Source organism: Engraulis encrasicolus, chromosome 17 (assembly GCF_034702125.1).
Source record: "Engraulis encrasicolus isolate BLACKSEA-1 chromosome 17, IST_EnEncr_1.0, whole genome shotgun sequence".
Taxonomy (NCBI): Eukaryota; Metazoa; Chordata; class Actinopteri; order Clupeiformes; family Engraulidae; genus Engraulis; species Engraulis encrasicolus.
Window position 1 is genome coordinate 48,861,848 of NC_085873.1, and position 15,687 is coordinate 48,877,534.

The 15,687-nt window shown below is 43.9% G+C and overlaps 1 protein-coding gene across 1 annotated transcript in view; it reads right to left on the reverse strand.

The window, feature by feature from the left end:
- LOC134466905 (protein bicaudal C homolog 1-like) overlaps positions 1 to 15,687 on the reverse strand; it is a 254,885-nt gene that overhangs the window by 208,398 nt on the left and 30,800 nt on the right. Inside the window, exon 2 of the mRNA XM_063220805.1 lies at positions 2,262 to 2,308. Coding sequence (XP_063076875.1) covers positions 2,262 to 2,308 — 47 coding nt within the window. The remainder of the gene's footprint in view (positions 1 to 2,261; positions 2,309 to 15,687) is intronic.

A 15,687-nucleotide genomic window follows, 5' to 3' on the forward strand; every position in this document is an offset into this window, starting at 1 on the left:
CAATCACACACACGACAACCACCGCCTACAACACTATACCCCCACAGACACACTCATACATATTCACACACACACAAACAGCCACTGCCAACAGCACTATACGGGGGGTATATAGACTATATAGTGTGTACACACAAACACACACACGCAAACACACGCACCTTCCTCAGAGTTCCGAGTCTCCACCTGACTACTGTCTACCTTTCATCCATGCCCCGCCCCCCCCACCTGAGTACTGTCTAACTTTCATCCATGCCCCGCCCCCACCTGACTACTGTCTACCTTTCATCCATGCCCCGCCCCCACCTGACTACTGTCTACCTTTCATCCATGCCCCGCCCCCCCCACCTGAGTACTGTCTACCTTTCATCCATGCCCCCGCCCCCCAACGTCAGTCGATAAACCCCCCCCCCCACACACACTCTCTCTCTCACACACACACACACACACACACACACACACACACACACACACACACACACACACACAGGCGCACGCACACAGCTTCCACAGGGCACCAATCCCCCGCCACACTCTCACACACTCACACACCAGGGATTGAAATAAGCACCCGTCCACCTGCCAATGATGGGTAAATTTCAGTGGTGACTGGTAAATTTTTCAACCCACCAGTCACTTTGACTGGTAAAAACAGTGAGTGACTGGTACATTTTGAAATCTACCTGCCACCGTGACTGGTGGGGAAAAAACTTAAGTTCCACCCCCAAAACAGTGAGTGACTGGTACATTTTGAAATCTACCTGCCACCGTGACACAAACTTAAGTTCCACACCTGCCCCCCCCCCCCCCCCCCCCCGCACACACACACACACACACACACACACACCTCCTCCATGAATCCCAGCCACAGCCAACATCCCCCAGAGCCCCCCCACCCCTCCTTGAAGCACTCAGATGTGGAACCCAATCTTCCAGCTACACCCCTCTGTACTGCCTGTCAAAACCAGCCGACGATCATCCACCGTCGGGTGTTTTTAGTGGGGTATCGGGCATCAAAAAAAAACCACCAGACGTAGAAGCATGGGTGATTAAAATCTCAGCGGGACAATTTGGGAGTTTACTGTGAAGTCGCCCCCCTCTTTGATTCTGATGAAAGCATGTTACCGTGGCGATGCAGTTGGTAGAACTTCACCCTTAGCTTCAAACAGTTGCCGGGACAACGTGTTGATGGGAACAAGTATGAAACGGCACTAAAACCTGCGGGTTTCTCTTCACGCGCTGTCAACATGTTGCCTCAAGAGTTTTTTTTAAAGGGAAAGGGTGTGATTAAAATAACAAACTTAACCCACTCAAGTCTGCAAGTCTGCGTCCAACGTTTGGCACGCTTCAGCCATTAACTGCAGCCGTAAAACCTCACTTACTTAAGAGAGTCTGCGTTTGATGCTAGCACTGTACGCCATTGGGGGTGTTAGCGTTAGCAAGCGGCTGCCAGCTGAGGGGTGAGATTGAGTGACCTACATTTCAGACTGCTGAGGCTGGGTACAGGTAGCCTGCAAGGATGGAGTACTGCACGGGCCTACCGGGCCCAGGTCCCGGGGCCCAAGAGGCAAGGGGCCTCTGGAGGCCAATCCTCTATTATTTCTTGTTACATATTGCGTTAAAATCACCCTTGTACCAACTGTATTTTCACATTTTCTCAGGGGACACTGAATGCCCAAAAACAAATAATCTGGTAGCCTCTTACTGCTAATATCGATGCGTGGAATGTTTGACACAGTTTTGTTCATACATATTTTGACACAAAATTGAGGATCTTAAGATTACGGATGAAACATACGAAAACAATTGGCAAAAGCATGCCACACGACAGTATTGATGGTTAGAACATGATTCGCAGGGGCGGTTCTATCATTGGGCAAGGTCGGGCAATTGCCCGGGGCCCCGTCCAGTCAGGGGCCCCGTCGTCAATCGACATTTAAGCATCGATTTTGCATGCGGTGGTAATTTAGGCTTTCAGTGCCCTTGGCCGCAGTTTGATGGGGCCCACCTAGATAATCTTGCTTTTGGGCCCATGTTTCCGTTGTTATGCCACTGCCTGTATTTAAACACCATCGATTATAAATTAATAATTTAAAGGGGGCCTCAAAATTGTTCTTTGCCCAGGGCCTCAGATTTTCTAAAACCGCCCCTGATGATTAGAACTCCATACGTCATTGGTCTTAAAAAGACCTTAGAGGAGCTGGCACATGTGCAGTGCCAAAGAGAAGCTTAGGTATATGGGAAATGGAAAATGGTCTTACCTTTTGGAAGAAATCTTCTCCCCCATTCACTCTTCCCTCCGTGGCAGCTGCAAAGAAAAAAAAAGAGTGTTTTTTGTTTTTGTTTATGGAAGTCATAGGGGGCATATTCATAAACTGCTGTGTCATGTTTGTGTTCAACTGTATAGACTAAATATGGCATTTTCTAATCTATACTACTGTTATCACCCATCCGGAAAATGGTAAACATTTACTTTTGCGAATCTGACAAAACAGATAAACAGATTTGAGAATGTTGTTACAACTGTTACGTCACCGTTAATGTTCTTGCCAGGTAGACACTGCTGTGTATTTCAGGCGCACAAAATTAGAAACATGTAGACGGAACATTATTAGACATGGCTCCTGTTATAAGTTTGTCGCTATCAGAATAGCAATGTCCTTGTTTCAATGTACAGTATGTAATGTCATAGAAGTGTAGTACGGTAGCAAAGGTTTTTCAAGAAATAGTAAGACATTACTCTATGGAACTCGGTTGCCAACTGTCCCTTGACATACGGAATTGTCCCGTATTCAGAAACAAAAGTACAGTTCCATATTGTGCTGAAACAGGACATCATTTGGTTAAAATAGATGAAATTGCATTTAAGAAATAGAAGATGTTCTGAGGGAGGGCCCCCAGACCCTCGTGACAATGAGGTGTCCTGTATTTTTCCACAGACAGTTGGCAACCATAGCCTATTATGAGGCAGATCAGACCCTAGCCTTTCCAACTTTGATGACAGCAAACTACATCAAAAAGAAACAACAAAATCAACAAGAATAAACTTTATTTGTATTTTTTTATTTATACTTTCAAATGTATATGTAATCTGAAAGACAGTAGGTGATTGAGACACCATGTGCCTATAATCCATTCTGCATCTGGGCTCCTATCTGGAGAAGAAAGTGAAAGCCCACCTGGGAAACTCCAACTCCCATTGTCATTGTGACACTCTGCACACAACAAAATCGCATTTATGCCTCATCCGTGCAAGGGGGCAGCCCCCATAGTTAAATCATGGTTAAATCCATATTTAAACCATGGGTAAATCATAGTCGAACCATGGTCGAACTATTATATATATTATATATTATATTATATAGTCAATCAATGGTTAAACCAGTCACAAACCGTGCTCAGAAAAACCGTGACCAAAAACTATGGGTAACTAAAAACTAGTGTTGCACCGATACCGATACCAGTATCGGTGGATCGGTGGATCAGCACTAAAATGATGGTATCGGTATCGGCGAGTATCAACAAATAGGGCACCGATACCATTGTATGACACTTCAACAGCCTTGAAATTATTATGAGATATATGAGGTATTTAAAAAGTATAAAAAGTTTATTTCAAATAGGGTGGTATCGGTATCTGTTTGGTATCGGTATCGGCCGATACTGCACAGCCAGGTATCGGGTATCGGTATCGGGCCCAAAAAATGGTATCGGTGCAACACTACTAAAAACCATGGTTCAGTTCTCATAGTAAAACCATGGTCCATTTTCGTAAGGAATGACTCTAAGATTAGAGGTTTCAGCAGTTTCAGCCTTTTTCCTCCAGTAGCCTGGATATTCCCATGCTGCCTTGAGCGCTCATTCTAGTCTGAAAGACAGCATGGAAACCCTCGCTGAAATCTTCATGTGAGTTTGGGAAACCCAACCACAGAAGAGGGGGGGGAGGGGATTGCATATTATTAGACAAACAAAAGTTTGTAGCCTGTTTAAACTACAAAATCCACAATGTCAACAAATCCACAATGTCAACACCAGATGTGAAAACAGCTATCCATCAAGTTTTAGATAGTATTTTAAATAGTGAAGATACAGTAGAGAAAATGAATTGATGGTTCCCAGACTATGTCTCACTTGTGGTATAGTGTGGTGAAGGCCAACCTACTTTTCCTTTGGGGGTTTGTCTCAAAATGTTTGATTTGCCGAACCAAACCAACGCTCCAAGTCATGGGTAGACCATCCTAACCCCCTCATCAAACGTCTGCGTCTAGTGTGTAAGTAGATGTGTCTGACATTTAAAAAAACCCCAGCTCTGCTTTAAATCAAAGCTGTATTTTTGGACAAGAATACAAATAAGGTCCAAATACACTCTTTTTGTATTGAACAGCCTGGATGTGTGTTTTGTCTTTGCTGTGCTGGGACCCTATTCATGAAACTGTGCAATCCCCCTGCATGAAACATTGGTTATGAAAATAACTCTGAATTGTCGAAAGCACAAAAAGTATTCTGATTTATAAAACCATACATGCACAGACATTGTGCTACTGCTAAGGTGAAAGTTAATAAGGATAATGAATATTCCAAATGTATAAAGCATTTGTCGACCAACTGTTGCATGTAAACAGGGTTGCCAGATGAGGCTGATGATTTCCAGCCCAAAAAATGCTCAAAACCCGCCTAGAAGCACAAAATCCAGCCCAATTATATTGATTTCTATGGCAAAAAATTGGGCGGGTTTTTCTGCTAAATTCCATTTTACCCGCACACAGCCATCCTAAGCAGCCCAATTGGGCGGGAAACAGCCCAATCTGGCAACACTGCATGTAAATGCATGCAAATGGCAAATGGATGTGTGTGCGTTAGATTTTGAGATGACTTCGTATCTGAAGGTAGCATCTTCTTTTTCTTCCATTCGTGTCCATTGTTGCTAATATTCTGGTGCATTGCTATGTTAGGACACCATATGCTGTGGAACTAGAGATGCACCGGATCCTGATTTTTAGGATCCTGCTGGATACCGGATCCACTGCTTAAGATCCTGCCGGATCCGGAACCGGATACCGGATCCTACGAAAGGGTTGAAACACATAGCCTACTCACACACGTGGGCCCTTTTTATCACGTTGGCTCAAACTATTTTGACTGAAAAGCCTCTGCTACCGGATCCTGGATCCTGGAACCGGATCCGGATCCTGTGAAAAACCCTATTATCCTGCCGGATCCGGAACCGGATCTTGGATCCACACATACTCTACAAAGATCCATCCGCCAGTGGGTACATTTATTTTTTTGCCTGCAAGTGGGTCTAGCCTCGGACAATAGAACTGGCTGGCCAATCACAATGCAGAGATTTGTTTTAATTTGTTTCGAATCTTTGGATGCAAAGCGGACGGGCTTTTGAGGGAGTGACGACAACGCGTTGGCCAATAGGCACAGACACAGTTTGAAAAACAACGGGTTGTTCCCATGAACAATCTTCCGATGTCTCATTCATCGGGGCCAGACTAAATTACACATTTAATCTCACATTTAGTCTGGTTTATCAGGCTACTACAAAGACAGCAGTGTGGCCGACAAGCCCTACGGCCGGCACTGCTTTTCTGTTTCATAGAGCAAGCAGTGTTGCCAGATTGGGCTGTTTCCCGCCCAATTGGGCTGCTTAGGATGGAAGTGTGCGGGTAAAAATGGCATTTAGCAGAAAAACCCGGCCAATTTTTGCCATAGACATCAATAGAATCGGGCGGGTTTTTGTGCGTCTAGGCGAGTTTTGAGCATTTTTTGGGCTGGAAATCATCAGCCTCATCTGGCAACCGTGAGAGCAAGAACTGTGTGGGAGAGCTGAATCCGCTCAACTCCCACTGAACTCTGGTCTGGCTGTGCTATGAAGTTACGAATGACGGTTACGTGGCGCTATTCCGACATGTCGCTATTCCGACATTGATGTCTATTGTCGGAATACCGGCGCGAGTTATGCAATTTCTTTGGTTTGTGCTACGTTGCTCAGCTTTTACTAAGTTTAGGGAGAGTGCATACAGTTACCCTAACCCTAACCCTAACCCTGACCCTAACCCTAACCCTAACCCTACGGTATGTCGGCTGTCTGAATAGCGGTATGTCGGAATAGCGGTATGTCGGAATAGCGATTGCCCCCCATGAATGACTTTGATGATGTGGAAGAGAGTAGAGAACCACACTCGACAGGCTTTCCTTGTTCGATGACTGTGAGGAGGGACATCAAAATACAGACCTGTCTCGGCCGGCTCCGCACCGTTGTCCTCAGAATACTGTATGACAGGGTTTCCCAAACTGGGGTGCGTGCACCCCTGGGGGTGCGCGACCTGCCTTAAGGGGGTGCGCGAGCTGAATAGAGCAATGGCGAATATGGTAGTTTTTATTTTTTAATTGTATGGTGCATTGTATGCTGGAAGGGTCCTATGAAGTGTAGTTTAATCCCAAGGCTATTGGAAAAGAGGATTCCCCAAAAACGACTGTGCTTAATATGCAGTGAATGAGCAGTGAATCCATACTTGCGCGGCCATCAGCACACCAAAATATTCGCTCAGGGGGTGCGCGAACCACATTGAAATCTAAAAGGGGGTGCGCAGGGAAAAAAGTTTGGGAACCCCTGCTGTATGAGACACAAAGCTGAAGCACGCCTAAAAAAAAAGGACGAGAACCAGTGTTGCCAGATTGGGCGGTTGCCCGCCCAATTGGGCTACTTGGGATGGCCGTCTGCGGTAAAAACGGGAAAAATCGACCATTTGGCTCTTTTTTCTGCAGTTTTGAGCCCATAGAAACCAATGCAATTTGTTGAAATTGGGCTGAATTTAGTGCATTTTGGCGGTTTTTGAGAAACTTTTGGGCGGGATTTGACCAGACAAATCTGGCAACACTGACTTAAACCCTCGAGGGAAGTGTGAGTTCTTTTTCAGTCCGAAGTACAGCCAATGTGGTTGTCAGCACTTAAGGTGAAGCCGCCCGCCAACCTGCCCTGTCCAAAAAACACTGTGAGGTTTAGGCTACCTTTGCCAATCAACATCAGCCATTCATTTTAGGGATGAAGAACTAAATTCAGGGTTTTTTTTTTCATTCTCCTTACCAGCCCATGTGTCAGCAAAACCGAATGAGGAATAGTATGCTAAAATGATGTAAATGTGTAATGTTATAAACTTTTTTCTCTCTCTCTCTCAGGGGCGGTTCCAGACATTTATTCTTGGGGTGGCAAAGGGGTGGCGAAGTGTATTTCAGGGGGGCATGCTCCTACACTAAGGGAAAATTATAAACACTATATAATTGACACACACACTTATGTGATACAGTGAATCCCTTAAAGTGAAACCCTGCAACCTAAAGTTCTATGTCTGAAATGATGTCAAGCATTAAGGCTATTGGTCACAATCAGGGCTCTTAATTGGGGTGGCAAATCATATTTCTGGGGGGGGCAAATGCCACCCCCTGCCACCCCTTAGAACCGCCCCTGCTCTCTCTCTCTCTTTCTCTCTTCTTGGAGCACACACGGCTTCACAAATGGTTTCCACACTACATACAGTACTGTATCACACACATAAAAGCCAGAGTGTCTGGAAAATCCTGCAAATCCCCAAAAAACGCGAGTAAGTAAGTAGTGTGCCTGGCTGGCTGGCCGGCCCGGAATATAAGGTTTCATCTGGTCATTCGCAAAGAGGCGAAGGGGCCGCCGCAAAGAAATGCAACCCCGTTTTGCCAACCCCATTTGCCTCTCCGGGATTCTTCCATTGCTTTCCAACGAGGCCTTCCTGAAGCGAAGATTTACATACAGCCTGGTGCCCACCGCAGGGCACGTTTCGAAGGCATTTGGGGGCCCTTGTCAAAGATGGACTTGGGGCCTTTACAACAACCACACCTCCTTCACCCCCACGCCACCCTCCCCCAAGAGAGCAGTCTTGATAGCAGTATCATTGTGCTCTTCAGTCACTGAACTTAGGGAGGTGCTGCCTCACTCACAAAGTTGCCATTGCAGTCAATTAAATACAAAGGCAGGGCCCTACTGTGGCGCAAATGGTAGGGGCACTCGTCTGCTACGTGGCTGACGCGGGTTCAATTCTGGCCCGGGTCCTTTGCCAACCCTTCCCTCTCTCTCTCTCTCTCTCTCTCTCTCTCTCTCTCTCTCTCTCTCTCTCTCTCTCTCTCTCTCTCTCCACTTGCTTCCTGTCCCATTCTTCACTGTCCTGTCCAAGTAAAAGTTGAAAACCATAAAAAAATAAAAGAATAAAAATGCAAGGGCAGGACGAATCATTGCCAGGGGGGCCTCCTTTCATCTGGGGCGCCCTTGGCAATTGCCTAGTTTGCTCGCATGGTCATGACACGCTACTGTACCCATGGCAGCCCAAAGCCGTGTAAAATGTTTATTTATAACTGGAGGAATTACAAGGCATTTTTTGTGCCTTTGGAGTTGAGGGAGGGCGGATCAGCTGAATATTGGCCTCCAAAACCACCGGCACCAGCTGACTCAGTGATACAGCACCACAAGACTTGGATAAAATACTCCCCTCAAGACATCTGAATATGGTACACGCTCTCTCTCTCTCTCTCTCTCTCTCTCTCTCTCTCTCTCTCTCTCTCTCTCTCTCTCTCTCTCTCTCTCTCTCTCTCTCTCTGTGTGTGTGTGTGTGTGTGTGTGTGTGTGTGTGTGTGTGTGTGTGTGTGTGTGTGTGTGTGTGTGTGTGTGTGTGTGTGTGTGTGTGTGTGTGTTCAATGCATTTTTGTCTGAGTGTGTGTGTGCAAGTGCATATAGGTGTGTGTGAGTGCGTGTGTGTGCGTGCGTGTGTGGTGGGGAGCTGGTTGTAAGTGTGGGGTACTTTGTTAAAACAAGAGTAAGTCAAAATAATTACACAGAATGGGGTCTGCATCGACGCCACACTTGGATATCACTGATGCCGCATGAGGGGAAAAGCCATTAATCTCTCATTGAAACGCTACTGGGAAGTGGGTTAAGTCGTAACTTATTGCCATTGTTAGGAAATAAACGTGTGGTTTTCCTCAACCACTGTAAAGTATTCTTGGTTGGCACATCACTGGTGTAATGTCCTTAAAATTGTATTGATGCTGCATTGGCAGGTGAAAGGGATGTAAACAGTAATCCAACAAGCTGTCACCAAAACACGTAAAAAAAATACTTCGGAACAAATTGAAACATTGGTGTTTTTTGCCGACCATTGATCTTTTGTGAAGCGGTTCAAGCCAAGCGAGCAGTAGTGGCGTATTTGAGTTAAAGGAGACCGTAATAATAAAACCTTTTCACATCCCTGCTGTTTTAGCGCATTATCCTGCACAGCAGTCTCTAAACCAGTGGTTCTCAACTGGAACAGTCTTGGGACCCACCATTTTCCTCTCTCATTTGGTCGCGACCCAATTTTTTTAGCAACACTCGCATGACTGGTTGCACGCTACTATCTTGCAAAAACATTCTGATTTAATCTATGACGACAGATGACACAAGTTCAATCACCTATCAAAATAAAAGTGGTAAATTGTTGCAGGAAAAGTTGGATGTTAGAAGCACAAAGGGTTTTTTTTAGAGAAACAATGAATTACGATTTTTTTTTACACCACAGCTCCGCGACCCACCCATGACCCCTCCGCGACCCACGACCCACCAGTTGAAAAACACTGCTCTAAACCGCAAAGGCATTCCAACAAAGGACCACATGTAGCAGGGGAGATGGTTCTACCAAGATATCTCTGAAGAACAACAAGTCCATGTTTACACACACATGCAGAAGTTACAAACAACACTAGTCCTGAGCCTACAGTTTAGAGTTTGGCATTCTGTTACTGTAGCTTCTTCAATTAGCATATTTGTTATTTTTACGAAATGGCTCTTTTGCGCTAGCCCGGACCCTCCCATAATAACTGACACTGAACTAAGGTTCACTTCTCTTTAAGTCTAGCCACACACATTGTCAAGAATATTTCATATTCTAACGAGATAGGGGGCCAATCAGTTTTGAGCATTTCCACCGTCTCGATTGGGTGTGTTCTCAATTCTCAAAAGCCATTCCTACAAAAACAGCTGCATCGGCAAAGAACCCCTTTTCAAGGTGTGTGCAGTGCAGGCCTTCTTTTTTGGATGTTTTTTCTCTGAAATTCCCTATCGATGGGTTTCTTTTTTATTATCAACACGGTGTTGTGAGGAGGGGCAAGACACTGGCAGCCAACCACGTGAGCTAATATTTTGACCTACGGCGGTTTCCAACAATCAGAGGTTGAGTTGTGCAGGGTCGAGCAGCCAGGGGAAAACAAAAATGTATATTGCACAGCATTAGATCACCATCACCTCCAAATGCAACTCCAAGTCTTGAAGCAACAAAGCTAAAATGTAAAACTCAGTCGCTATACACATCTGACTTCTCCTCTCCTCTCCCCCCAGGTAGCTAACACATGCTAACACCATGTGGCCATCACCTGTGTTTAGAATTGTTCCTTGGCAATGTTGATACCCCCCTTGAATGGATGATCCCGAGAAAAAATGCATTCTCAGTTAAAAAACTATGAACACAGGCGACATACAGTCAGCTGGTCAAAGCCTACTGAGCCTGAGCTGCGTTGCCAGATTGGGTGCTTTTTGAATGCCTTGCCTTCTGCTTGTAACGGACATACTGTAGTCGCTTCAATCGCTCGTATCGCTTCAATCACGTCGCGCTAGGTGTATTTGTGTGGTAACGCTGAGACCGCGTCACTCACAACATCTAGTGAGTTACGTTTCTCCCTTCATAACATAAGGAGAAAAATAATGTACCAAACAACAAAAATGATACCAAGCTTTCATATCATGCCATATAACATTGATGTAAATCCTACTTCTGAAGGCCTTATGCTTTGCATATCTTTGGAGCATTCTCACACAAGGTACAGCAGACCACTAGTACCCTACCTAAATAATATCTAGTTATTACAGCATTATGACAGATGGTAAGATTGTACTCGGGCTATGCAATGTATCAAATCTATATTGTGATATCAGTATTGCTGTCAAATAATATCACATTTTATAATATCGATTTTAATCTATGTTTTAGTCATTTGTCTATACTGCCAAAAGGTAGGTTACGCTGAGCGCAATATATTCCCCTAGGCCTCCACTTGAGTCATTGCAAGCACAGAGCAGACTTGCTACCCAACTGTCATGCAGAACACCAATGTGTGTTTCTCTATGGCCCTCCACTCACACTGCTGAAAGGAAGTAAGTATTGTGAATTGTTCAGCACAATTATTTGTCTTTAAAAGAAATATCGCCGAACAAAAATCGTGATATCAATATTGAGTAAAATAATCGAGCAGCCCAAGATTGTACATTACGTTGATGGGTGATGGGAGGGACGGATGGGTGTTTTGACGTTTGCATGAATGATTCGACAGACAGGCAGACAGACAGACAGACAGACAGACAGGCAGGCAGGCAGGCAGGCAGAAAGGTACTATCCAAGCTGCAGGATATAGTAAAAAAAAAAAAAAAGCCAACGAGAGAATTCATGTAAACACCTGGATGTATTTAAGACAGCTGTCTGTGTCTGATTCACCGTGAGCACTGACAATAACCCCCACAGCTGAAACATCTGCTCTCATTAAACTCCTGCTCCTGTTTTAAAGGCTTTATCTTGTCAGCAATGTAAGCTTTCACAGGCTTTCCTTACTCACATCCAGTGCAGGGCCAGTGCAAAGTGTACAGTGCACTTCTGACTGACGTGAGGGAAGCAACTATGCTTAGCCTATATATTCAGGTTTTACTCTTTATATATGTTTATCTCACATATCTCACTGTAGCCTAGTTTATGATTGTTTACTTATAGTATATGTTAACCCTGTGAAACCTGAACCATGAAAGCAATGAGAGAAAATTCTAATTTTTTGGAATTTGCTTCAATATTGGTCCCTTATAAGAAATGTAAAAAAAAAATCAAAATTTTGTTAAGGTCGCTGAGATATTTAATGCATCATATATGATGCATCAGGCTTTTAATGAATGAAAATTCCAATTTCATGACCATAGAAAAATGACTTTTAATACATTTACAACTTTTTTTTTATTTAAAAAAGTTGTCAGACAATTTAATTTGAGGATTATCTTTAAATATTTAGTGAGATCCTGCCATTTTTTAAAGCCTATCCTTGTTTTAGCAGGACCATATTTTACATTTCCCACAGCCTGGTTGGGTAATTTTTTAAAATCTATGTAAAAACATAGCTGATCGAATGCTCAACAACCTATTTATGAGTGTAATATAGATCATTATTCATTTTTGATGTGTAATTTGAATATATGGGTCCATTACTACAATTGGACCATTTCTCCATTCACTTCAATGCATTTTTTACGAGATCATAATTTCAACATTTTGCATTGCATTTTCAAAATTGCAAGTAAAACCTGTTTCTTAAGGCAATATCTTTGTCTTGAAGTAAAACAACTTGTGTGTTTTGTTAAACGATCGTCGTGGTATGCTTTGTAAGTTTCCCTATGGAGCAAATGCATTGATGGCTGACTTCCTGCCACCGCCGGATGGTGCTTATATGTCTCATCAGTTTTAGCACGATCTCTCTGCAACACGGTGTAAAAATATAAACTCTTCCTTGCTTAATTGCACAAAGCAAGTGTTCAAATTAAAGGATGTAGAGTTATATTTCGGAAATTTGTACACAAACCTTATGCAATTTGACGAAATCTCAGCGTCGGTCAGGGAAACCGCTTCTACCCCATTTTCCTGTTTTTCGCCGAGCTGTGGTCAACTTGTTGTCGACCGCTGCTCTCTTGTGGCGGTTTCCGTGTACTGCAGGACGTTTGGAAATGACACGCAGGATGTTTTTCAGATCGATTTTTTTGTGTGTCAGCGTGGAGAGGGCTTTGAATTTGATGAGACATATATGATGCATCCGGCGCGATAGGGTTAACATAACACAGTTGTCTACTTCAGCTGCATGTACAATAATATCACACTGTGTTTTGTGAAGAACGTGCATCAAAAAACTCAACAAATGGTAAGTTTTCATTAAATTGACTGTGGGCTTTAAACCTGCCACTTTTAAGACTGCTACTCAGAGTGCTGCTGTGCATCTGCTATCTTGCACAGTGTTGGGCTGCAGTGTGTGTCTGCCAAAGCTCCTTAGCGAAATGGTAAACATGTGTCGACTTCATTGTCCACACTTGGCAGCAGATTGATTTTGACGGAGTGAGCGGGCATTGCAAACCCTAACTTTGGTAACAATAAGCAGATGCAGGGGTCTACACATACTGAAGGGGTCACTTCAAAACCCCTTGTTGCATACGTCAGCTCCGCTGGAAACACCAACAGCAGACACGACAACAGCAACGCATTTATCAAACGCAAAAATCCGGTGCCTTAGACATGGTGTGTTTGATTTGGCTAGGGTTTGGACGGTTGACGGAACAGGGGCCAGGCATAGCATAGCATAGCGTAGCAGCGCACAGCGTAGCATAGTGCATGGTGTTTCCAATGATATCACTGCCGGACAGGATGACCAATGGACAAATGGCTTCAAGCGGTTGCAGGCATGAGGGGTGAAAAGTCAAGAGTACAAAGCAATGCAGTGTTAATTTAACTCTTAGAGAGTAACTTTGGGACCAAATACACTGTAGAACATGCTAAACAAATGCAGTGTTGAATTAACACTATATTTTGTACTCTGTAGGGGAGTGGGCATGCATGGTTGACTTCAGGCTTCAAGCACCACTGGAAAGCCCCAATCTGTGATGACGGGAACGCATGATTGGGGTTAATAGTGTTTCCCGCTGGGGGTGTAGAGAGAGGGGGAGATAGAGGGGGAGAGAGAGAGAGAGAGAGAGAGAGAGAGAGCTTCCATTTCTATAAACAACAATGGCTATTTGTTTTTTGTTTTTTTAACAGTATGTACTTGGTAGTTTCAGGAACGCCAGAAGAAATGAATCACTGCTTAAACAAAAGAAGACCAGCTAAACATATCCCACCATATCACAAAGGTGAGGTCAGCGGAATATGGAACATGGAACCAGGCACCAGGTGTGCACTGCATTGCCCCACACCCTTCAGGACATTTACAGCAGGAACTGTCAACACAGAACCAAAGCCAAGAACATCATCAGGGGACCCCAGCCGTCCCAACAACATCCTCTTGGCACCATGGGCCTATGCTAAGAAGATGAATCAGGGGTAAACCGGGTGTAGTTAAGAGGTAAATCATCTAATAGAAGAGCCTGGAGTCCTCATATTCTCCAGGCTCTTCTATTAGATGATTTACCTCTTAACTTGCCCTGGTTTACTCCTGAACCAGCTTCTTAGTATACCCCTCAAGTTGGAGAAAACTAACTGCACCTTGACTAGCCCGAGTCTTTCCAGTTCAGAGGCCTTATCTAGCCTACATGTAGACATGCATTTGTAGCCACTTAAAGAGGTATGCCACTATTTCGGGACTTAATACAGTTAAAATCGTTGGCCAAGGTTTATAAAGGTGATAAAGTGTCTTATTTTTCATGTAAACCATTGTCATGTTTTAAGACAAGTTAAAAGAGGGAGCATGTTGCTAAGCTAGTGAAAGTCAATGGATCCGTGTAGCATGCTACAATGCTACATGGATCCATTGACTTTCACTAGCTTAGCGACATATTCCCTCTTTTAACTTGTCTTACAGCAAGACAACGCTTAATATGAAAAATAAGACACTCTACCACCTTTATAAACCCCAGCCAACGATGTTAACTGTATTAAGCCCCAAAATAATGGCATACCCCTTTAATGCACTACGTACCTCCAGTGGTATGCTGTAATAGTCATTGAAAAGATAACTACCATAGTACTACAATACTATGACATGTCAGAGGACCTTTTGTAATGCACTACGACTTGGTCATTGTCATTTTGGTTACAGTAAATGTATAACACCGTGTCTTGATGGGTTAAAGATAACCTACGCAACTTTGACATAAACACGCCGATATAAACAACTTTATAGCGGCCTCTAGTGGTTCTGCCGAAAATGTGCATTGAACTAAATTAGACAGACATTGGCTTCAAGATTATGTGCGTCTTCTGTAATTAGCCAGATTCCCTTCCTTGCATTCAGCTCTCTCCACTTCTAAGGGGCTTTATCATATGTGCGATTATCCCCCTTGCTTATGAGTTCGCTGCTTCGTCTATTCACTTCTAGAAGAACGAGGAGACAAAAGGCTATTGCTTATTTTGTTGTAATAATTAAGATTTCGAAGTCAAGGTGACAAGACACGTTTTTATCTTGTGTGGTGTTGAAAGTGAAAGTGGACATCCATAAGCCGGCTAGAGATCACGTTTTGACTCCTCTTGATCGGCAACAGCATATATGTTTTGCCTCGATCAACTGATTGTGTCCTTTGACATCAAGTAAAATGTGCGCCATCAGATTTCAACTCGTATACATTTGTGTAGCTTTGTAAACTAAACGAGGTGGCGTGGGCTTTGAGAATGCTAATGCATAAATCCCAGTGCAGTGAATGAATGATAAAATCCATATTGCTCTTTTGGCGTTCAGCTCTCTCCGTTTTGAAGCCCTTTTCCAATGTTCACACAAGCGATTTATTTGCCTGTCCAAACCTTTTATCTCAATTAGCTCGTGATTTATTTGCAGTCCCATTCGTTGTTTTCGATGTATGCCAGCGTGATATTTTACAATCAGCTCGCCAGCTTT